Here is a 23,632-nt window from a genome sequence, read left to right on the forward strand (position 1 = left end):
ATATTATTTTGTAATGTTAGATAAATAAGTCTTACACTTAATTTCATAGTCAAAACATACATATCTCTCACTCTGCATAACTTAATATATGTTGTGATTCATAGAAGTACAGCACCCTTGGCAACCCCAACTGTTCGTCAGAGGCAACTTAATGGATGGTCAGACTCGTTTGAGAGTGTGTCCATGGAGTCAATGCATAGTCTCCCTGGTGAGTCATTGAACCCTAACAGGGGGCACGGGTGGCCCAGTCGTCTAAGGTGCCGCGATTCGCTGTGCAGAGTTGCGTACCTTGGGCATGCCAGAAACCTATGATTCAGAGTTCGAATCTCGCTTCGCCCCAATTATGTTTCTAGGTTTGTCAGCACCATACCCGTGCACGTGGGTTTCACCGAAGTGGTTAACGTCTGAAACCTGCATCACTTTGGGCTTTCCTTCCACATTAAGCTGACACGCCGTGATGTAACTGGAATATTGTTAAAACCGTCGTTAAACCCAACTCACTCACTCACTGAACCCTAACAGCATAGATCACTGCTCAAAATATTAATTACTGGATTGTCTGGTCCAGGGTAGGAATATTGCTGAATGTGGCCTTAAACAACACACACATGCAGAAATACAGGAAATTAACAGCAAAGAGCATCAGCCAGATTTATTCTATTTTAACCATGGTTAGACGATTACTATTCTAGCAAATCAATCATACATTAATTAACACACAGGACAATTATAGCAATAATGTGTCATACATGTCTTTAAAGTCAAACATACATATGAACTAAGTTGCACATTATAGGGAGGTCGCATCACAGAATCTAGATTATGTATCAGTTGATGACTTTGTCTGGCCTTGTGTCGCGCCAGTCCTCTTCTTATAGAGATAGCGTGCTTCCTCCTCCATCTCTTGCCATTGCTGTCTCCTGTGGTAGGGCCTTAAGAACACAGCATACCCAGTTACCAAGGCTATCCCAATACCCATGTAAACAAACATCCCCTTGGAAGCCATGGTGAAGTGTCTTTCAACAGGAGAATACCTCCAACAATTTTCTTGGAGACACTGATCAGTAGGAAACTGCTTCAAAATGGTCACAGCGCTGCTGATTCTATGGGCTGGGACTTGAAGTGTGATAAGCAGTCTCTGTATTGAATTGCAAACAGTCAAGGTGATTTCAAGAACCCTCTACACCTTGTGTGTGTGAAGGCGTGGTTTTACCAGCGTGTGGAGATTTTCGAGCAGCTTCTGGGTGCTCTAATGCATATTTTTCAAAGGCTGGCTTCCATATGTAAATGCCAGCGACGACACCAATGACAGTCACTACCGCAATCTGATGAAAAGGCAGTCGTTTTCGTAGCAACTTTCTCATACCTACTCAACGTGCCTCCATGCACCGGTTGTAAACTGTTCACTTCCGGGTTATGAGCACATACCAGTCGATAAAAGTTGTTGATAGCTTCTTACACTGCCACTTTCACAACCCTGTTTCTGTATATCGGGGAAATGGTGAATTCGTAGCCACTCCCAACTCGTAGACACAATTTACGGTGAATTCTTAGACAAACATGAAGTGGATTCGAAGACACTTTTTATATTGGTATTGAATGATAATAATGACTAGATCTATCCTTGTCAGTCACTTAAAATAACTTCAACCACAGTTTGTTGTTTATTACACGGCGTATATGACTTGTTGCGTCACTAATGGAAGATTTTATACTGTGAATAAAGTATTAAATATATATACGGCAGGTATTAGTATTTCCTTTGCAGGATCCATATTAAAATTATACATAAAGCATTCGGTATATAAGCATGGGTTTGTTTGTTTATTGTTTAACGCCGCACTTTGCAATATTCCAGCTATATGACGGCGGTCTGTAAATAATCGAGTCTGGACCAGACAATCCAGTGATTGACATAATGAGCATCTCACGACAAGCGTAGTCGCCTTTTACGTCAAGCATGGGTTGCTGGTGACCTATTCTACCCCGGATGGTCACAGGTCTCATGTTTTTCGCTATTTTATTTGAATTGTCTACGAGTTCACCGTGAATTTTGTCAACGAATTCTCCATGGCTACGAATTGGTGTGATTACGAATTCACCTACAGCCGTTTCTAGTAGGGCTTGTGACATGCGGATTGGAACTTCTTCATTCACTAAATATTCGGAAGTCTTCCATTGTTAAAACAAATTCAATAATGTATAATGTCTAATCGAGACTGGGGCGGTGGGTAGCCATGTGGTTAAAGCGTTCGCTCGTCACGCCGAAGGCTTGGGTTCGATTCCCTACATGGGTACAATGCGTGAAACCCATGTTTCCTGTGTTCCCCGCCGCGATATTGCTGGAATACTGCTAAAAGCGGCGTATAAGTAAAACCATGCTCACTCATTCACTCACAAATCGAGTCTTGTTGAAACGTTCTTGCGTACAAAGGCGTTCGTAAAATCACGCCGTGATGCCGAAAAATGAATATAATTATGTACAGTATGTACTCAGCCCAAATAAGACATATATACAGATCAACTTGTCGAAGTCATTTTCTATGTAAAATATCGACGTGTAATTGTCGTTTCTTGGCAACTCTTTTTAGTGCTGACTGAAAAGATATACGGACACACACGCACGGAAGCAAGTACATGCACATGCTCACCACGAAGAATATAAAATGGCCAGGAGTGTTGTACATTGCTGTGTTTGTTTGTTTTTTCTTCTTCTTTCTTGTTTGTTTTGTTTTGCTGTTTAACGCCGCACTCAGCAATATTCCAGCTATATGACGACGGTCTGTAAATAATCGAGGCTGGACCAGACAATCCAGTGATTGACATCATGAGCATCGATCTACGCAATTGGGATACGATGACATGTCTCAACCAAGTTAGTGAGCCTGACCATCCGAGCCCGTTTGTCGCCTCTTACCACAAAGCATAGTCGTCTTTTACTGCAAGCATGGGTTGCTTAAGACCTTTTCTAGCCCGGATCTTCACGGGTCGGTTTTAAATGATAATGTTTATTATATACTTCAATGCGAGTTTTCTGAAGTTGAGAAAAGTGATATTTTCACTGCAGTGAACAGAACACTTGATATTTCACTTCAGTGAACAATAGCACTTTGTCGGAACTATTGTTATTCAAAATCTATCTCACGCAAATTGTTTCCCTTTATCGTATGTGTCTGGCCCGTACACGAACTGTTGACTTCCTTTTTACGTTAGTTTCACATTGACATGGCCAAAAAATGACCAATGGTCATTTGTGGATTTAATATCGTTTCTTGCCGTTTGATATTCTCTTGAAAATGTTTCGTTATAAACTGTAAATATCTCATTTAACTTGTCAATCGAGACTGGTCGTTTCGTAAAGCGTCATTTTTGTTATTTGACCAGCGTGTATTACTTCAGTCTCGTAGATTTCAAGAATATTTTTTTAAAGACGATTTTATATATAATCATATCCAAATGTATGATAAAGAATGTTAGTGACCTCATATACCTATTACTTTTATTTATTTATTTTTAAGATTTTGCAAACTCGGAACTACTTTTTAAGTCGACACATGAAATACATCTATACATCTCATATCAGTCAAGATCAACGCCCACTGGGACCTCCTTGTCGGAGACTGGCGTAAAAACACATGGTAACGCTTTTTGCCCGTATAATTATGTGAAGAGGTTACATGTATCTTTAGCCATATTGGTCACAGGAATGTCCTTGTTTATGTGCTTTTTTGTTTCATAGCAGATGTACCTCTTATTGTATTTTTATATACATTTCAATATTTATCATATATGAATGTCAAAACCCTATAACTCACAGTGACATGCCACTTTCTGGAAATGGGGCATTCCTGTCTATGGCGCAAAACAACATTCAATCGTTCATCGTGTCCTGACGAAGTACCTCTATGATATGCTATCGACCACTTGCTTCGTCATAGGTCACCTTGGTATAAATAATTGCATGCGTGCCTACAAACGTTAATAGTCTGTCAAGTTCGGATAAGCCATGGCTTATTAATTGTATACCGATTTGCTTAACCATATCATTTCAGTATCACTTATTTTTGTGAGCAGTATACGATATATATGGTAATCATTGATCGCCCCGTGTGCGTAGTATAAAACTTCACTGTCATGCTTTTTCACAGAAAACAGTTTATTCCAAATGTACATAAAATATATCAAATACATAGACGTTTAAGTACATACCATCACATGCTTTTAATTAGCTAGGGATTTTGATTAGAGTTCAAAACAAAACAAAACAGTCGCATCATCTTATAAAGTCAAATACAAAATCATTAATGATTCAATAAGATGCTCAATCTCATTAAAATCAGATCTTAGTTCTCACTTCCGCTTATAAGAAAGGCCGGGATGTCCTCAGATCATTGTTTAGCGGTAGCGAGAACTAAGATCTGATTTTAATGAGATTGATAAGATGCTTCTTGAAAAGATCAAGGGCGGCTATTGTTCATTATCCTGCGAAAAAATACAAGTTTTTAGTTGGTCTAGCGTCCTGCTGCTTTAACTATAATTATAGTTCATGTCAAACTATACTTTATTACACAACTCATGATGATAGAGCACACTTTATTTCTTAAATAAAGGCTGGAATTTCGGTTGAGAAAGAGCATCTGTTCAAGACAAAAAGTAGGTAAAAAAGGTTCGACACAAAACAAAATAGTTCGCTGGACTTAGATGTCCTAAAATGTGTTGTGAAAAATATTAAGGAGCTCATTTAGTCAGAGAAACAAATATACGTTTTGAACATCATGGACATACATTTGTAGTAGAAAAATACTTTATCGCCTCATACCTCCCCCAGGATAGGTCCAGGGCCCACTTGCGCAAAGCGATCTTAGTGCTAAGATGATCGTAACGGCCATTCCTTAACATAGGCTTACAATAGTCTTAGCGCTAAGATCGCTTTGTGCAAGTAGGCCCAGGTTTGATGTATTGATGATTCTATAATCACCACTGGCTTCGGGAGGATCGGAGAAGATTGGCGAGGGGAGAAGTTTATCAATACTTGTTAACTAACTGATCCAACATCCAACGAACTTTCCCCTGTACGGCAGCCCACATGACAAGATCTTATGAGTGAGTGAGTATGGTTTTTACGCCGCTTTTAGCAATATTCCAGCAACATCACGACGGGGGACACCAGAAATGGGCTCAACACATTGGTCTCTTGTCGGAATTCGAACCCGGGTCTTCGGCGTGACGAGCGAACGCTTTAACCACTGGGCTACTCGACCGCCCCCAAGATATTATGAGCACTAGACAGCTATCATATATTGTCCAGCGCCAAGAAATGTTATACATCATATCAAACGACTCCTGTGTAATATGAATGTGTTACTGTGATGCGTTTCATTGGTGCCCAAAACTATTCATTAAAATAACTTGTCTTGTTAAGTGTAGTATACTGCTGTATGTTATCCGTCGGAGACTGCATGTACGTGTGATGATGCAAAAGATGTGGGTATCACGCAGACAAGTGTGCATCATCAACGCGATTGTCTATCACGTTTTGGGGACGAACAGACTCTTTCAAATTTTTGTACATCTGACGGAAGTCATGCAAGAGCTTACCGGCGTCCAACACGACAATTGTGAGAAAGCTGATCACCAACAGCGCAACCGCACTGCCTCCGATGCTACGTGCCGACACACGCGTGTCATCCACTGTTAGTAACTTCTTCTTCTTGTAAACTAGGAGGTCATCGAGGCTGAAGCTGCCCAGTGACAAGTTCCTGTTCAGAAACTCTCTCCACGCGGCGCAACAGCCGCACCTGGACGTGGAGTTTGTGTTCAACGTCGACTGGTACGCACTGGCAGAGGGAACGGTTGTAGAAGTAGGCGTGAATGTTAGTTGGGTCCCCTGCATGTCCGGCGACTGGGATGCCGACAGAGCAATTCCATTGCTGACGTTGTCGTTCGATGTTGGTGTCTCTGTTGCTGTTGAAGAAGGTCCCCCAATGACCCCATATGCCCCCGAACTTGTTGCTGCTAGCTGTGGAGTTGCAGTAGTTCCTGATGTTGATAGATCGCCAAGCCAACCTTGTGTTGACGATGCTGTCGTGGTTAAGTTAGAATTTGATGTTTGTTGTGTTCCTGATGTTGTAGGGTGGGTTCCTGATGTTGTCGGTTGTGTTCCTGATGTAGGTTGTGCTCCTGATGTTGTAGGTTGTGCTCCTGATGTTGTCGGCTGTGCTCCTCCTGTTGTCGGTTGTACTCCTGTTGTCGTTTGTGCTCCTGATGTTGTCTGTTGTGTTCCTGATGTTGTAGGTTGTGTTCCTGATGTTGTAGGTTGTGCTCCTGATGTTGTAGGTTGTACTCCTGATGTTGTCGGCTGTGCTCCTCCTGTTGTCGGTTGTACTCCTGTTGTCGTTTGTGTTCCTGATGTTGTCGGTTGTGCTCCTGATGTTGTCGGTTGTGTTCCTGATGTTGTCGGCTGTGCTCCTCCTGTTGTCGGTTGTGCACCTGTTGTCGTTTGTGCTCCCGATGTTGTCTGTTGTGGTGCCGTTTTTGTCGGTTGTGTTCCTGATGTTGTCGGTTGTGCTGATGTTGTCGGCTGTGCTCCTGATGTTGTCGGCTGTGCTCCTAATGTTGTCGGTTGTGCTCCTGATGTTGTCGATTGTGCTCCCGATGTTGTCGGTTGTGTTCCTGATTTTGTCGGCTGTGCTCCTGATGTTGTCGGTTGTGCTCCTGATGTTGTCGGTTGTGTTTCAGTTGTGTCTGTGGGCGTTGTTGTAGTGGTGCCTGTTGTCGTCATACTTGTTATCGGCGTTGTTGTAGAGGCAGCAGTCGTAGGTACTGCCGGCGTTACCCCTAAACATTAAGTAATCCCTTTCAGCAACTCAATACACACGTCTTTACACGTTATGAATGATGTAAAACGCACGTATACAATGAAGTATTAAGTAACTTCCTTTATGATATATACTTCTCTTGTATTCATTAATGTTCAGTTTAGTTTGCAGAACACATCGTAGCAATGTATACTACTAAAAAAAGTTAAGGACCACTCGATTCTTTCATATTTCTACAGTTAATCTGTATTTCATATTACTATAGATAATCTGTATATCATATAACTGTAGTTAAACTGTATATCATATAACTGTAGTTAATCTGTAAATCATATAACTATAGTAAGTTAATCTGTATATCATATAACTAGTTAAACTGTATATCATGTAACTGTAGTTAATCTGTATATCATATAACTATAGTAAGTTAATCTGTATATCATATAACTGTAGTTAATCTGTATATCATATAACTGTAGTTAAGCTGTGTGTAATATACCTATAGTTAATCTGTATATCATATAACTGGAGTTAATCTGTATATCATATAACTTGAGTTAATCTGTATATCATATACCTATAGTTAATCTGTATATCATATAACTGGAGTTAATCTGTATATCTTATAACTATAGTTAATCTGTCATGTAATGTAAAGGAATCGAATGGTCCTTTAATTCACTTGAGCAGTGTACATTGCTTCGATCTGTTCTACAAACGAAACGAAACAATAAATAAAGCCTTTAGGCAGCGTGATTAACAGCATGACAGATTAACTGTAGTAATATGAAAGAATCGTATGGTCCTTAACTTTTTAAAAGTAGTATACATATAGCTTAGATTAAAGCTATATAGAGTGTAGATAGTAAACTGATAGGTAAAATATGACTGGATATCGTACATCTACACAGGTAATCTGTAATGTTTATTTGTTAGTTTCTTGTTTAACGCTGCACTCAGCAATATTCCAGCAATATGACGGCGGTCTGTAAATAATCGAGTCTGGACCAGACAATCCAGTGATTGACATCATGAGCATCGATCCACGCAATTGGGATACGATGACATGCATCAACCAAGTCAGCGAGCCTGACCACCCATCCCGTTAGTCGCCTCTTACGACAAGCACAGTCGTCTTTGATATCCCGGAACTTAATCTGTAATGAACAACAGCATGGCCTCCCTCGAATATTCGATAATAGTGTAACATTTCTTTAACCGGCTCAAACCATCACTCGATGGAGACAATGGTGAATAGTAACCGTCACAAATATTTGCTACAGTGTGGGGAAGAACGCCTCGGAAAGGAACACCTTGTGCCTTTTGTACAGTATTGATGAAGTCTGCGATCGTGACGCAGCTAATGGCACACGAATGTCACAGCTCTGACAGTTACAATGATACCATTATGTAATCGATATAACAAATATCCAACCGACTGATCGATAGCTTACATAATCGCGTAAGTAATCGCGACTAACATGGGAGTAATCTCCGCGGCTGCAAAACAGTGGGAAACACTCGCGCGATCGTCGTGTGTAACAAAGGTATTCTGACATGCAAGTAGTCTTCATCAACCCATACTTGCCGTCAAAGGCGACTATGCTTGTCGTAAGAGGCGACTAACGGGATAGGGTGGTCAGGCTCGCTGACTTGGTTTATGCATGTCATCGATGCCAATTGCGTGGATCGATGCTCATGATGTCAATCACTGGATTGTCTGGTCCAGACTCGATTATTTTACAGACCGCCGTAATATAGCTGGAATATTGCTGAGTGCGGCGTTAAACAACAAACAAACAAACAAACTGAGGGATCCCTGATTTCATGTGATGCCCGTGTTAGTTGAGTTCGACCTGCGTCAATTGTTCACTTTCCTCCAGGATAAAGCTGGAAGGCCTTGACATGATTGGATTATTACCCGAAACGATATTCGACCCCAGCCACTCACTCACTCCTGATATTAGAATGATGCTTACCGGTACCATTCCTGCAAACATACTGGTGCCACTGGTCACACGTATTGGATTCAAAGTCGTTAAACGCGATGCCTCGGTACCTGAGGCAGAGATCAGACAACGTACTGGTCTCACTGGCGAACGTGAACGGGGATCCGTCTAGCCAAGAAAACTCATCGGAAACAGAATCTCGCTTGCCTCCCAGCCAGAACAGGTTGTCGGAAGAGCCCCTGCAAAACAAAAAGTTGACTGAATGGTGTTTTACGCCGAAGCCAGCGATACTCAAGCTACACCACAGTTACATGTAAATAATATGGTGTTGGCGAGCTCAGTCGGCTCTTATGAATCACGGGTTGCTGGAGACCTTTTTGTACCAGGGATATCCACAGGACGACGCGCATCAGCACAACACACCACTGCACTTCAATGTTGAGAGGTGTGTGTGTGTGTGTCTACATAGTCAGTGGGTCAACTCATTGTGCTTTTAGTTTTATATTTTGAAGATATCCTCACAGTAACACATCCTGGTCTAAATTGAAAGCGCAGAACACAAGCCTTCAGCTCAACTACCTAACACCCATGTGAGTTCGACATGTTCTATACATAGTACTGGCTAATGTCATCCAAGTGTATTAACTGGGAAGCTGGTATTTAAGAAGAGTTTTACACCAAAGATCGATATTGAATGTGCCTTGAACAATTTTAAACTACTTGTTATCATCATTGTTTGAGACATCTTGTTTACGTTATGCAGAAGTAGGACACTTACAGCGACGTGAATTCATTTCGCTTCCCAAATAAATAACATCTCGTGTCTAGCATTTTCTTCCCGAGGCAAGAGAGTTAACTGACTATAAAAGTCCAGTTTCCAACCTTGCCGAACTAGGCTGGTATTATGGACATAGATTTTGGCTGGACCAACGAGTCTATGCATAGTCCAATCAAAATCGCGCAATGAATCGAAATCCGGTTCGTAAACAGTCACGCAGATTTCGGTCGATTGCAAGAATTGCAAAGCACATGCACCGCCAACTCGGTGTCAACACATATATTCCAAATCTTTTCATGTTTTTGATCAAGGCGCTCACGTGATTTGATACACTTCGCGATGTAAAATCCGTTTCATCACAATATAGATCTTGACTGGGCGCCGCCATTGTGTTTGAAGCAAATGCAAGTGATACGAGAGGTGAAATCTGATTGGTCCACAGGAGAGGCACAGAAGGGACAAAACTCGTAATAGCCACGGGTGGCGCTATGATTGAGCCCAGGAATTCCAGCCAAGTTCGGCAAGGGTGGAAACTGGACTTTTAAAGCCAGTTAACGCTCTTGCCTCGGGAAGATGGTCTAGCGTATGTCATCACAAACTTATATCTTTCATCTAAAAAAGAATGCCATTGTTCTCATTTTTCTTATCGCATTATTATTGTCGACAAATTATCACAATCTGCAAATACAACCATCGATGACATCCCACATAAACCTGCGAACAGATCTATTGGTGACATCCCACAGAATCTCCCCACACAACCTGCACATACGATCTATTGATGACATCCCACAGAATCTCCCCACACGACCTGCCCAAAGATCTATTGATGACATCTCACAGAATCCACACACACACACAACCTGCCAAAAGATATATTGATGACATCCCATACGAACAGATCCATTCTTGACATCCCACAGAATCCCCCCCCCCCCCCTCCCACTACCTGCGAACAGATGAAATCCCACAGAATCTCCCCACACAACCTGCACATACGATCTATTGATGATATTCCACAGAATCTCCACACACGACCTGCCCACAGATCCATTTATGACATCCCACAGAATCTCCCCACACGACCTGCACATACGCTCTTTCGATGACCTCTCGCAGAAACTGACGCTCTTCATTAGAGGCAACAGATGCAAGGGTTAGTCCACCTTCTCTACACGTCTGTCTGGCCCCCGAGAAGGAGTTGTGGCATGTGTAGATGTGGAAGCAGACAGACCCTCCACACTCCGACCTGGACGGCTCGCAACCGGAACTTAGCTGAACTGGAATGAAAAAACATAAACTGTTGACCTTGCCACAAGAAATATGTTAATACGTTTTTGTAACTGAACCTGCATATATGCATAAGACCGCGATTTTTGTATATCCTGTATTGTATTTTGTTTTGATTCATCAGGTTTGTTTATACGTATTGGGCAAGTGACCTTTCTGCGGTATCCTGATCATAACTTTGCGACATGTTCGCCTCTGACGGTGACATTAGTTTTCGAGTTTTCATGGAACGTGAATGTTTCTCGCAAGATGAAATGGTGACTTCTGAGGAAGAAGTACAAGTGAACCCCCACATGTCTGATCCTGTGACTGACAACAGTGACGAAAATAACGAGGACGATCCCAATCTTGGACACATGGATCACACGTGATTGCTAAACACAGATTCATTTGTTTATTCATTTGTTTTCTCTAACTCCCAATATACCTAATACCCAATCAACTTGCAGGCCTAGCGGGTGTAAGAGGCCCAAGTTAATCCTGGGCTCAAGAGTGTTTTGAGTCAAGGCTCAGAACACACACATTACCCTACAACTTTATGAAAAACAAATAGTTTTACATTTTAAAGAAATCTTAATACTATACTCTTCAAAAAAAAAGAAACTTGACATTGACTTTCAAAATGTAATATAATGCGATTGTTTCAAAATAGGACACAGAAACCATAATTGAAACACTGTTTGAAGATCAATGTACACAATGTTCAAAACATTAATCGTGTCACCTAGACAGACACACATACACGATACAGTTAATGTCACAGGGGTACAGAAAATGTCAGTATCGGTTGTGCCCACCACGTGCATCAATCACCGCTTGACACCGACGACCTATAGATGCAATCAAGTTGTCAATAACACGCTGTTGGTTGTGCTGCCATTCATGCTGAAGTGCATCAAGAAGCGCGGGAAGTGTTTGGGGCGGTGGATTCCTTCTGCGAACGCGTCGAACCAACTCGTCCCACAGATGCTCAATCGGGGACAAATATGGTGACCGGGCTGGCCAAGGTAATGTCTGGATGTTGTGGTGTAAGAAGTCCTGACAAACACGTGCAATATGCGGTCGAGCGTTGTCTTGTTGGAACTGTCCGCCATGAACGTTGACGTGAGAAAGAACGTAAGGCTGTAGGATCAAGTCTCTGTAATGCACACCTGTCAATGCACCTGCCACATGCACGAGAGGCGTCCTACCACCGTGATGAATTCCGGCCCATACCATGACACTCCCGCCGCCAAATGGGACAACCTGCTGCACACAGTTAGGGGCGTAACGTTCACCCCGACGTCTGCAGACACGTGCGCGCCCATCAGCACGTGTGAGTAGGAAACGGGACTCGTCAGTAAACAGTACATTTCTCCACCTTGCACGTGCCCATCTAACCCTCTGTTGGCACCAAAGCAGACGGTCCGCCAGATGACGTGGGGTCAATACATGACGTCGAGGAGGTCTTCGTGCAAAACGTCCAGCCTCCCTCAGTTTGTTGCGTACCGTTTGATCTGATATTCTGCGTACCCCAGGGTGGTTGTAGACGTGGCTGTGGTAGTGCGGTCTCAGAGGTTTCGCAGCCGGATGTATCGATCTTGTGCTTGGGTTGTCACCCTTGGTCTTCCTGACCTTGGTCTGTCGATAACTATGTTGGTGTTGTTGTATCGGGTCCACAGTGCGGATATTGTCTGTCTGGATACGCCAAAGTGCCTGGCCACTTCTTGCTGAGTTCCTCCAGCTTGTAATCTCCCAAATGCGTTGTTCCGTTGAGCTGCATTCAGTCTTGGCATTCTGTCACCGCCTCTACTGCCGTTATAAGGACTGTATGAACAGCCGTTGACGTGGATTTTTATACCCATTCAGCAGGGGGCCAGCATGTTTTTTACAGGCGGTTGCGTTTGGATGAAGCTGTAAAAATGATCCCCAAACGCTACGTTTATGTGCTTTGCATGTGTTTTCGCGAATTATAGACACATTATCTTTCTGTTTAACTTATTTGGTTCTGATTTAATGTAATTATTTTAGATATTTGACAAAAAGTGGTTTTACATCTATGTCAAGTTTCTTTTTTTGAAGAGTATATTTAATAGTGATTCATAGACTCATGCACATGATACAACATCTGATCAAAAAGTTCTAAGCCTGCCTAACTTTCAACTATGGGCCAAGACAAAGTGAACTAGTCAATGTTGTACATTGTTTGAGTAGTTCATCGAAAGTGTATTTGGTCTGTTGAGGCCGTTTGTATATGGCTGACAGCCAGTTGAACGTGATAGGGGTCCAAATGGACACAGACATGGAAATGAACGAGTACCGAGCAGTCATCAAGTTTTTGACTTTAGAGAAAAGTCCTCACCAAGAAATTCATGCCCGCATGTCACAAGTGTATGGGGATAAGTTATTCTAGTGTTAAACGTTGGGCAGATATGTTTATGGCGGGGAGAACAAGCCTTTATGATGTCTTGACATCCCTCAACTTTCATCAATGAAGATTCAATCAAGGGGATAGAAAAAACTTATACTGTCAGATAGACTTATTACCATTGTTGAACTTGAGGAAGACACAGGTCGAAGGCATGGCTCCATTGAAACTATTATTCATGAACATTTACAGATGAATAAGATATCTGCTCATTGGGTGCCAAAGTTTATAAATTTTTATTTTAAGGCAAAAATAACTCACATTGCCAGAGTCAAATTAGAGCTATTTGAGGAGGATTTCGTCAAATTCATAAAGAGATCAGTAACGGGTGATGAAACATGGGTCTACCACTATGATTCCGAGTCAAAACGTCAATCCATGGAATAGCACCATTCAACTTCTCAGGCACTAAAGAAATTCAAATCTTCAAGATCAGTGTAGAAATTTATAGCCACTGGGATGCAAAGCGTGTCATCCTTGTTGATTACTTAGAAAGTCAAAAGACGATTACAGGTGCCACTATGCTGATTTGCTTCATCGCCTGAGAGATTCTATCAAAGGAAAGCGGCGAGGAATGCAGACTGCTGGAGTTGTTCTGCTTCATGACAATGCCTCCTATCATGCCTCTTGACAAGCAAAGGCTGCTGTGTGACGATGTGGATTCGAAGAGTTTCATCACCCTTCCTACTCGCCAGATCTGGCACTAAGTGATTTCCAACTGTTTCCTAAACCGAAAGATTTAGATTTTCCGATGTGGAAAAGTGCTATGACGACAACGATGACATCAAAGCTGCCGTGAATGGGTCTTTCGGGGTGGCTTAAGAAAACTTCTTCCTGAATGGAATTGAAAAGCTTCACTATCGATATGAAAAGTGTATTGAAAAGCAGGGAGATTATGTTGAAAACTAAATTTTTTGTTGGTTTTGTTTGTTTGGCTTCCTGACCAGCCTTCGTAAATATCACCTATTACACGCCAGGAATAGTATTATTTTTAATGATCCCATTATCAAGTCTTGTCTTTGAATTAAAATAAACACAAAAAAGCCTAAACCACAACACCCCTAAGGCCGTGTCTGAATATATTTTAAGAATTTTGTATTGATGGCTTAATAAACTCGTTAAGAATTGTTTGTGTTTCGAATAGCTATTCATAAACGATTCAAAGCATCAGATGGAAATGTGCCCTTTTCGATCAAAGTACTCAGCGGACATTTTGGAAGTTCTGTTTATCTAGTTTCCTGATAATGACAATGCCTTGACAATAAGATTTCTAGTCCACAGAAGAAAATATGTTCAGCTAGTTAATACCTTCTGCCTGCATCATTTGCTTGAATGTGTACATGTGTACCAATTGTTGCCACTGCTGCATGTCATCATATCGTTCTCACATAATGCCATTACCTCATAACGCATTACATGAAGACGGTTGCAGGTAGGTTAAACCATTATGATGACGTCACGCTACTGTTGCAATTGATTCTAAGACAGGCTTTCTGAACGTGTAGTTTAACAAGTAAAGTTGACGCAATAACATGTCATTATGATAAATTAATGATAAATTATGGATGAAATCTCCCGAATCTGTTGATGCCGGGAGAAAATCAACTCGCCCCTTCTGCTGCCGGAATCTCCATACTTAACTATATATAAGCCAGTTGAACCCTAGGATGAGTGAGTGAATGAATGAGTTTAACACTTTGGTGAAATCCATCAGCACGGCTATTGTGCTGACAAACCAAGGATCATAAAGGTTCGACTTAATTCGAGACCCACGAGATGCAGATCCTGGCACTGAAAAGGGACGCAACTATACAACGTAGTGCGGCGCTTTAGACATCACTAACCTTGAACAAATAGACTTTTCGTTCAATTGTTCGCCTCTTTACGACTCAGATCCAAATTTCCCCGGTTTTACCGTTTTGCTTTTATTGAACATATCTCGTATTTTGTAATACGACAAGGGGTGTGATTGGGTGCAAATAATACATTTTTGTGCTGAAAATGATCCAAGATTATAAGAAAATGAATGTCACAAATTCGCATTGATATTAGTTAAAAAACGACAAAAAGACCTTTTCAAGAGATGGCACCCCCTTCTATTTTGCACTTGATATTGGATAGTCTGGATATTAACTATACGAGTTTCTGGTACATTACCAAAGGATAAACACAGGCTCACACACTGAATGAAATATTTGCATCGGTCACATTCAATAATCTTTAATAGAAGTAGCTTCAAGTGGGTTATTTCTGTATCTACCTTTATAACCATGTTTGCCGAGAGTGAAACTATATATGTCGTATTTAGTAAAGCCAGAGAATGCTACTGCTCAGATCTGTGATGTCTCAGAGGGTTGTGTCTGCCGTCACTATTATCAACATACACATTATACTTAATATATTCGATCTGGCTCTCACGGGAGGGCTATTTTGAAAGTCCAAACCGTTGATAAAGACTGTTCCGAGCGAGTCTTTAAAGGGGTTTTCTGTATTAAGGGTACTTGACAACAAGGTGAAGCGGTGACATCATGGTCGAGTTGTCAAAGTTGTGTTATCGATGTTTTGTGATATATATATACGAGAATGCATAGATGTACATGATTAATGTCTTTGGATAGCTATGCCCTAAGACTCCTCTTCGAAAGCCGATTCCTGGATGCTGGCGGCAACACATTGAAATAACACACTTGGCGGAAGTGTTTGACTTTTGCTTGAGGCTAGGCCGTGCCGACACGAGCTCTCAATAAGTATGCCGTATTGATACATACGCCATAGCGATAGATGATATTATGCAAATCAAACTAAATTATTCACCCTGTGAACGTTACTTTTTACTTCCCCAATGTATTGAGTTTTTGCTACGTGAACCTTAGCAACGTGCAATATAGCCTTGTCATGTAGAATAATGCCATCGACTGTTAATAACGTTGTCTTTATTAATGATTCATGTTTATCAAATTAAATTACTATTGTTACATACAGAACATGTGGTAACGGGTTGTCACAAATAGAACACGTTGAAACGGATTGTCATATATAGAACACGTGGTAAAGGATTGTCACACATAGAACAAGTGGTAACGGATTATCACATGGTGTTACCATGGTGACACCTCGGCACCGCCACCACCACGAAGACTACCTTTTTACTAACTACATTGTGGCTATATACACAGGCGATGTGTTGGTTTGTTTGCTGTTTAACGCCGCACTCAGCAATATTCCAGCTCTATGACGGCGGTCTGTAAATAATATAATCTGGACCAGACAATCCAGTTGGGATACGATGACATGCATCAACCAAGTCAGCGAGCCTGACCATCCGATCCCGTTAGTCGCCTCTTACGACAAGCATAGTCCCCTTGTACAGCAAGCATGGATTGCTGAAGACCTACTCTACCCCGGATCTTCACGGGTGAGAACACATGGTAACGAATTGTCATATATAGAACATGTCGTAACGGATTGTCACGTCAGTAAACATGGTAACGGGTTGTCACCTGAAGAACACGCGGTAACGGATTGTCCCATGTAGAACACGTGGTTATGAATTGTCACACATAGAACACGTGGTAACGGATTGTCACATACAGAGCATGTGGTAACGGATTACTGTTCCTCTTGTGATGCATTATTCAGTAGTACTGGAGCGAGGAACGTCGGGGTTCGGTCGGGGATCCCCGACCGCGTCACATCAAAAGACGTATAAAAATAGTACTTATTTTCTGGCACGTTAGGGAAAACCAAGGGCTGGTCGGCTAGGAGTCAGTATACTGTGTCTGTGTGGGTTATCCATGTTAAACTGCAGCATGTTGTCTCAGTGGGATAGCTATAAAAGAGCAATTATCTTGAGTGAGTGAGTAAGTGAGTTTGGTTTTACGCCGCTTTTAGCAATATTCCAGCAATATCACGGCGGGGGACACCAGAAATGGGCTTCACACATTGTACCCATGTCGGAATTCGAACCCGGGTCTTCGGCGTGACGAGCGAACGCTTTAACCACTAGGCTACCCGACCGCCCCCAATTATCTTGAACGAGACGTTACAACCCATTTCACCTCACCTTCTTCTGCAGCAAGGAAGTGAATCTCTAGCTTAGTTAGTTATATGATGATAAAATGTTTACATAACCATGTGCTACTGTATACACAATGGAAATTATAAACATATACAGTAAACTACGGTTATAACGAACTCGAAGGGACCACTAATTTAAATTCGTTATAACCGAAGTTCGTCATGTATACAGCATATATACAGCAAATGGACGGAACCAAAAAATCAGATCCTTTTATCCGTCTGTTCGTTATAAGCGTGTTCGTTATAAACGTGGTTGACTGTATACTTATAAACAACGAACTAAAATACGTGGTCCCTTTGAGTTCGTTATAACCGTGGTTTCCTGTACTACACTACATTACGTTACATTATACTAACTATAAAATGTCATAGCCAGAAACTGCTGAAACGGATTCCAGTGGGCTTAAAGGGATGACACCGGGTGTTCGCCAAAAGGGTAAGCACGGCCTGCCCTACCGGCAGCACCCGCAACGCACACAATTTGCATAAAAGTGTGTTTGTTTGTTACCTGATGCCACACAGCAGAACTCCTGCCACACGAAGGCGGCTTGTTCATGTTTATACTACTGACAAGAGGCATCGTGATGCTATTGTATGCGAGAAACATGGTAACCCTGCGCCTAAGAAACATAAATCATGCTTATATGGCATAGATAAAAAGCGATCCATTTGAATACACTGCATGTAAGATTATTACTTAATGGTTATGATGCACTCAATGAGCACCACGTTATATACTGCATGAGGATAGTCACTCATTGAAGGATTATAAATACATATGAAACAAATATCATGCTGTATGCAGACATAAAAGGAATGGATATTTTTAATACCAAAAGCAATATATGGAGACTGTGATCTGTGATTCAAAGTTTGAAATGTAAGAATTATGCTCCAAATAATATAAAGATTGCCGACTTTTTTGTACATTTCTAGAGATTTGTTTGCTGGTGAGCAAACATCAACTGTGCCGGACGCCTTTTCGAGTTTTTTACAAGATGATGGTACCAATGATGATTTCACTGAAGATATTACAGAACATATTCTCAAAAAGGAAGATAATTTAGGGATGTCAACTTCTTTATTATGAGGAACACAACGCTTCGGTGTATATACCTACTCCTTCATCAGGTGAATGAATACAATGAGGCAGCATTCATTCAACTGATGAAGAAGTATGTGACATCTATAAATTCCCTTCCTTACCTTATGTGTATCACGTCTTAATACCTTTCTAATATTTGATATTCTCACTATTCCTATAACAAAAGACGAAATATTATAATAATTTGCTTTCATCATATAAAATGTAACAAATCTCCAGGAATAGATGACACCATTTCTGAATAATTTATACATCCGGCTGATCTACTTGTCCCATACCTAGAATCGTTATTTGATAAGGAGATGGATATTTCGTTTTGTAAGATTTGCGTGATGTTATGCTGAATGGATGTACGGAAATCTCATTTGAACACGACGCTGTTGTTAGCAATACGCCTCCCCCTGCTTACCTAACGTCGCTATATAAGTGCAATAATCTTGGACGCGACGTTAAACCCCATTTCACCTCACCTTCGACAAGATGCTTGATATGGGGTGCCGCGAAACCGATCACTGGTTTCGAGGTACTCCAATAATGATGGTTCATTTTACCAAACAGGTGGTCACATGTTAAGTCCATTATCAGAAAAAACACCAAAAAAAAAACAACAGCAAACATCACAAATTCAATTCTTTATCACAGTTCCTCATCTCAGTTGTAATTTGTAGTTATGCGAATCTAAAAGAAAAGAAAAGACATACACACTGCTTGGCCCCTGTCCAAGACGTCAAACATGTGCGAGATTTTAGACATGCAGCTTAGCTGGGATGGAAAAAAGTTGTTTACTGTTACAGTGGAATTGCATATGTGAAAGAGACCATGGGAATTAGCATAAGAATTAACTCGGAAGTTATTCACGGGACAGCGGACAGTGGCAGGATATGTCTATCTTGGAACAAGTGCCAAATTACGTTCGTTAGCGAACTCGAACCCCCGTTCATCTGTGGATACACGGAAGGAAAAGAAGTTAATTCCCTTTGGTTTTCTTTACCAGGACGGGCGAAACCGAGTGTAAGGTCGAACCACACTTTACGAAGCAAGCCAGGGGTTTCAGTATCAAAACTTTCACGAATTTCTTTTTAAATCAATCTCGGGGATAGGAGCATGATGTGTTGTCTGGTCAGGGCCATCGCGCTTTAAGTGTGTACGAGACAAGGGTTTAATGTTTGAATGCAAATAAGGCGTGCGCCAAGGATGTGTATTGAGTCCGGGCTTTTTGCTTTTTCTTGAATAAATTAGTATCAGAAATCCATAACATTTGTACAAACGGTATTCAATTACATTCATAAGTTGTTCGACTTTCTTTAATTATTTGCAGATGATATTAGCATGTTCTCAAGCACAGCACTGTCTTAGAATATAAATTGTCTTTGTCTTAGAAAATTACTGTGATAAATGGAAACTCACTGTTAAAAGATAAAGCTATTGTATTATTGTATTCAAACTTGCCAAATTCCAAATGGTCCTTCAAGGGTGAAACTTTGAGTGTAAGTTGGGTTTTTATTTCATTGATAATTAAAATTGGTCTATTCATGCAAGAGAAGCATCAATCCAGGCCAAAAAAGATTTCATTTGGTATACTGGAGAATATACAAATCCTTGTTGAAATATTTTTTAAGTCATTCTTTAAGATTTTCTATGTTAAAATTAATCAAATTTTACTATACGGTGCTGAAATTTAATTACATGTAAAAGATTTCTTAGTGTCAAGACCAACACACCTAGTGAAATGGTTGTGGTATATTTCTGCTATTTATATAAGCCATAAAGTACTAACTGAAACTCCTCAAAATGAACTCATCGAGATACCCCAAAAAATATGATGATGTACGACACGCATAGAAAGAATAACTGGGTAGCTGATGAGAACAAAATATTATCCAATAGTGGTTTGGTATGAACATTCTGTACAATCTGAAAATGAATTGATCAATTCCTCCTACAGAAGCTAAAGATATTTATCTGGAATCGTGGTTACTTTCGTTGACATTACCGAAACACTTTTTTTATATTATAGAATGTTTAAATCTCACATATACAATGAACGGTATCTGTTTTAGGTAAATATAAAGAAATAATCATTGACAAGATTTCGATGTTTATCCCATGATTAATGCTTCGAGATTGAACAATATACAAAAACTCCAAGGTCAGAACGATTATGTAAAATTGTAATAACCAAAGATATAGAGGATAAATAATTAAACATCACTTATTATATAATGGGTAGGATTCTCGGCAGGATAAAGCCAACGGATAAAAACGACATCCGTTGGGGTCATATGCGGATAGAGATGCAAATATCAAAGGTCAAGTAGGGACTACTTTCAGTGTTTATAAACAAACATGGTGTCGCCCTTGTCATTCGGCAGTCGAGTCAGAATTAACTATCGGGAATCTGGATAAACTAAAGGGATCTTTGCTATCATTATAGTCTAATATACTGAAAATTAGTGTCCAACTCTGACGTAGCTAAGGCATTTGGAGCTTTTGCGAGGGCAATTTTGCGAGGGCACTAGGCCAGCCAAGCGGGATCAGTAGCCATATCTGTGCTTGTCAACCTCTGCGGCTTAAAACCTTTTCAACAAATTAAAATAGTTGGATTTGGACGAAATATGTTTGAATTGTTACCTTGTTTCGTTTTGTCGCTGTGTGTACATCTGACTGCACTTACGTTATGACAGGACAGGCCGACTGTCAACAACGTCTGACCGTGGCCGTGACGTGTCATAGACTAGGGTAAGAGTAGCTTCCCTTTGACAAAGGGCAGTTACTCTAGCGGACAGACCGATGGACTGCGCGAAAGGCAAGTAAAAACAATTGTTGTTGCGTATATGTTGCTTCGCCACTGTATAAAAAACAGATTTCAGTTGGAACTATATTGGCTACTGTCACTGTCCGACTGACACATCACTTACCCTGTGACGTAATATATTATCAATACGCGCATTTCAGGAAAACTTGCAATGTTTCGGGAATGTTTGTGAGAGAGGGACAGGGATTTCTCAAGCACAGAATTAAAGAATGGCATTATATAATAAACAGGTTATCACGTTTGTGTGTTTGGGGATGGTAAATATCCTCTACTGGCAATAAACAATTAGGGCTCGCTAAATACAATGTTTATTACCAATGCAGGATATTTACCAATCTCATTAAAATCAGATCTTAGTTTTCGCTACCGCTAAACAAAGCGGTAGCGAGAACTAAGGTCTGATTTTAATGAGATTGGATATTTACCATCCTCAAACACACTCGCGTGATAACCTCTATTTATAACTTGTATGTCCATTGTACTTCACTGTGAGAAAAACATATATTCCTGTAAACTCCTTTAATGATCCAATATTGTGAAATTCCGACAAATTCCGAGTCTAGATACATTAATAATGCACAACTTGGCCATGTATTTTTACCACGCACTGTTATATGAACCAAATTTGCAAATGATTGTCTGCAACACCTCTCTCATATGCCCATTGCTCATTGCAAGAATCCTAACCTCACCTGCAAGAAAGAAGTATTCCATTTGGCTACAATGCAAAAAAAAACGGAAGTCAATTGGCTATACTGAATACATTATACTGTATGTGAGAAACGGTATAATTTGTAACATACTGCGAGAAGCGTCCTACTTTGACATATTGTTTATAAGAAGTCTCCTGTTTTGAAATACTGCATGCCATAAGCATCCGATTTGGAAATATTGTAAGGAAGAACCATCCTATTTGGAAATACTCCATGTACCAAGCATTCTATTTGATTATAGTGTACGTAAGAATCATCTATTACGCTGAAACGCATTTAAGAAGCCTCATATTTGGAAATACTGCTTGTAAGAAGCATCTTATTTGGAAATATTGTACACAAGAAACATTTTATTTGAAAATAATGATTGTAAGAAGAATCCTATTTGGAAATACTTCATGTAATAAGCCTCCTGTTTGGAAATATTGCATGTCATAAGCATCCTGTTTAGAAATACTGCATGTCATAAGCCTCCTGTTTGGAAGTATGGTATAAAGAAGCACCCTACTTGGAAATACTGCATGTCATAAGCATCATGTTTGGAAGTATTGTATAAAGAAGCACCTTACTTGGAAATACTGCATGTCATAAGCATCATGTTTGGAAATATTGTATAAAGAAGCATCCTACTTGGAAATACTGCATGTTATAAGCCTCCTGTTTGGAAATATTGTATAAAGTAGCCTCCTACTTGGAAATACTGCATGTCATAAGCATAATGTTTGGAAATATTGTATAAAGTAGCCTCCTACTTGGAAATACTACATGTCATAAGCCTCCTGTTTGGAAATACTGCATGTCATAAGCCTCCTGTTTGGAAATATTGTATAAAGTAGCCTCCTACTTGGAAATACTGCATGTTATAAGCCTCCTGTTTGGAAATACTGCATGTCATAAGCCTCCTGTTTGGAAATATTGCATGACATAAGCCTCCTGTTTGGAAATATCGTATAAAGTAGCCTCCTACTTGGAAATACTGCATGTCATAAGCCTCCTGTTTGGAAATACTGCATGTCATAAGCATCATGTTTGGAAATATTGTATAAAGTAGCCTCCTACTTGGAAATATAGCATGTTATAAGCCTCCTGTTTGGAAATACTGCATGCCATAAGCCTCCTGTTTGGAAATACTGCATGTCATAAGCCTCCTGTTTGGAAATATTGTATAAAGTAGCTTCCTACTTGGAAATACTGCATGTCATACGCCTCCTACTTGGAAATACTGCATGTCATAAGCCTCCTGCTTGGAAATATTGCATAAAGTAGCCTCCTACTTCGAAATACTGCATGTTATAAGCCTCCTGCTTGGAAATATTGCATGTCCTAAGCCTCCTGCTTGGAAACATTGTATAAAGTAGCCTCCTACTTGGAAATACTGCATGTCATAAGCCTCCTGTTTGGAAATACTGCATGTCATAAGCCTCCTTTTTGGAAATATTGCATAAAGTAGCCTCCTACTTGGAAATACTGCATGTTATAAGCCTCCTGCTTGGAAATATTGCATGTCATAAGCCTCCTGCTTGGAAACATTGTATAAAGTAGCACCCTACTTGGAAATACTGCATGTCATAAGCCTCCTGCCTTGAAATACTGCATGTCATAAGCATCCTGGTTGGAAATATTGCATGTCATAAGCATCCTGTTTGGAAATATTGTATAAAGTAGTCTCCTACTTGG

General features: G+C 40.5%; 1 protein-coding gene across 1 annotated transcript in view; it reads right to left on the minus strand.

Moving 5' to 3' along the window:
- Positions 1-4,468: 4,468 nt before the first annotated feature.
- LOC139461076 (autotransporter adhesin BpaC-like) overlaps positions 4,469-23,632 on the minus strand; it is a 39,231-nt gene continuing 20,067 nt past the window's right edge. Inside the window, exons 2-4 of the mRNA XM_071242592.1 lie at positions 10,642-10,825; positions 8,798-9,006; positions 4,469-6,837 (exon numbers count right to left, since the gene is read on the minus strand). Of these exons, the coding sequence (XP_071098693.1) occupies positions 5,492-6,837; positions 8,798-9,006; positions 10,642-10,825 (1,739 nt within the window). The 3' untranslated portion in view covers positions 4,469-5,491. The remainder of the gene's footprint in view (positions 6,838-8,797; positions 9,007-10,641; positions 10,826-23,632) is intronic.

This window comes from Haliotis cracherodii, unplaced genomic scaffold (assembly GCF_022045235.1).
Source record: "Haliotis cracherodii isolate W230 unplaced genomic scaffold, xgHalCrac1.p SCAF_1, whole genome shotgun sequence".
NCBI classification, from domain to species: domain Eukaryota; kingdom Metazoa; phylum Mollusca; class Gastropoda; order Lepetellida; family Haliotidae; genus Haliotis; species Haliotis cracherodii.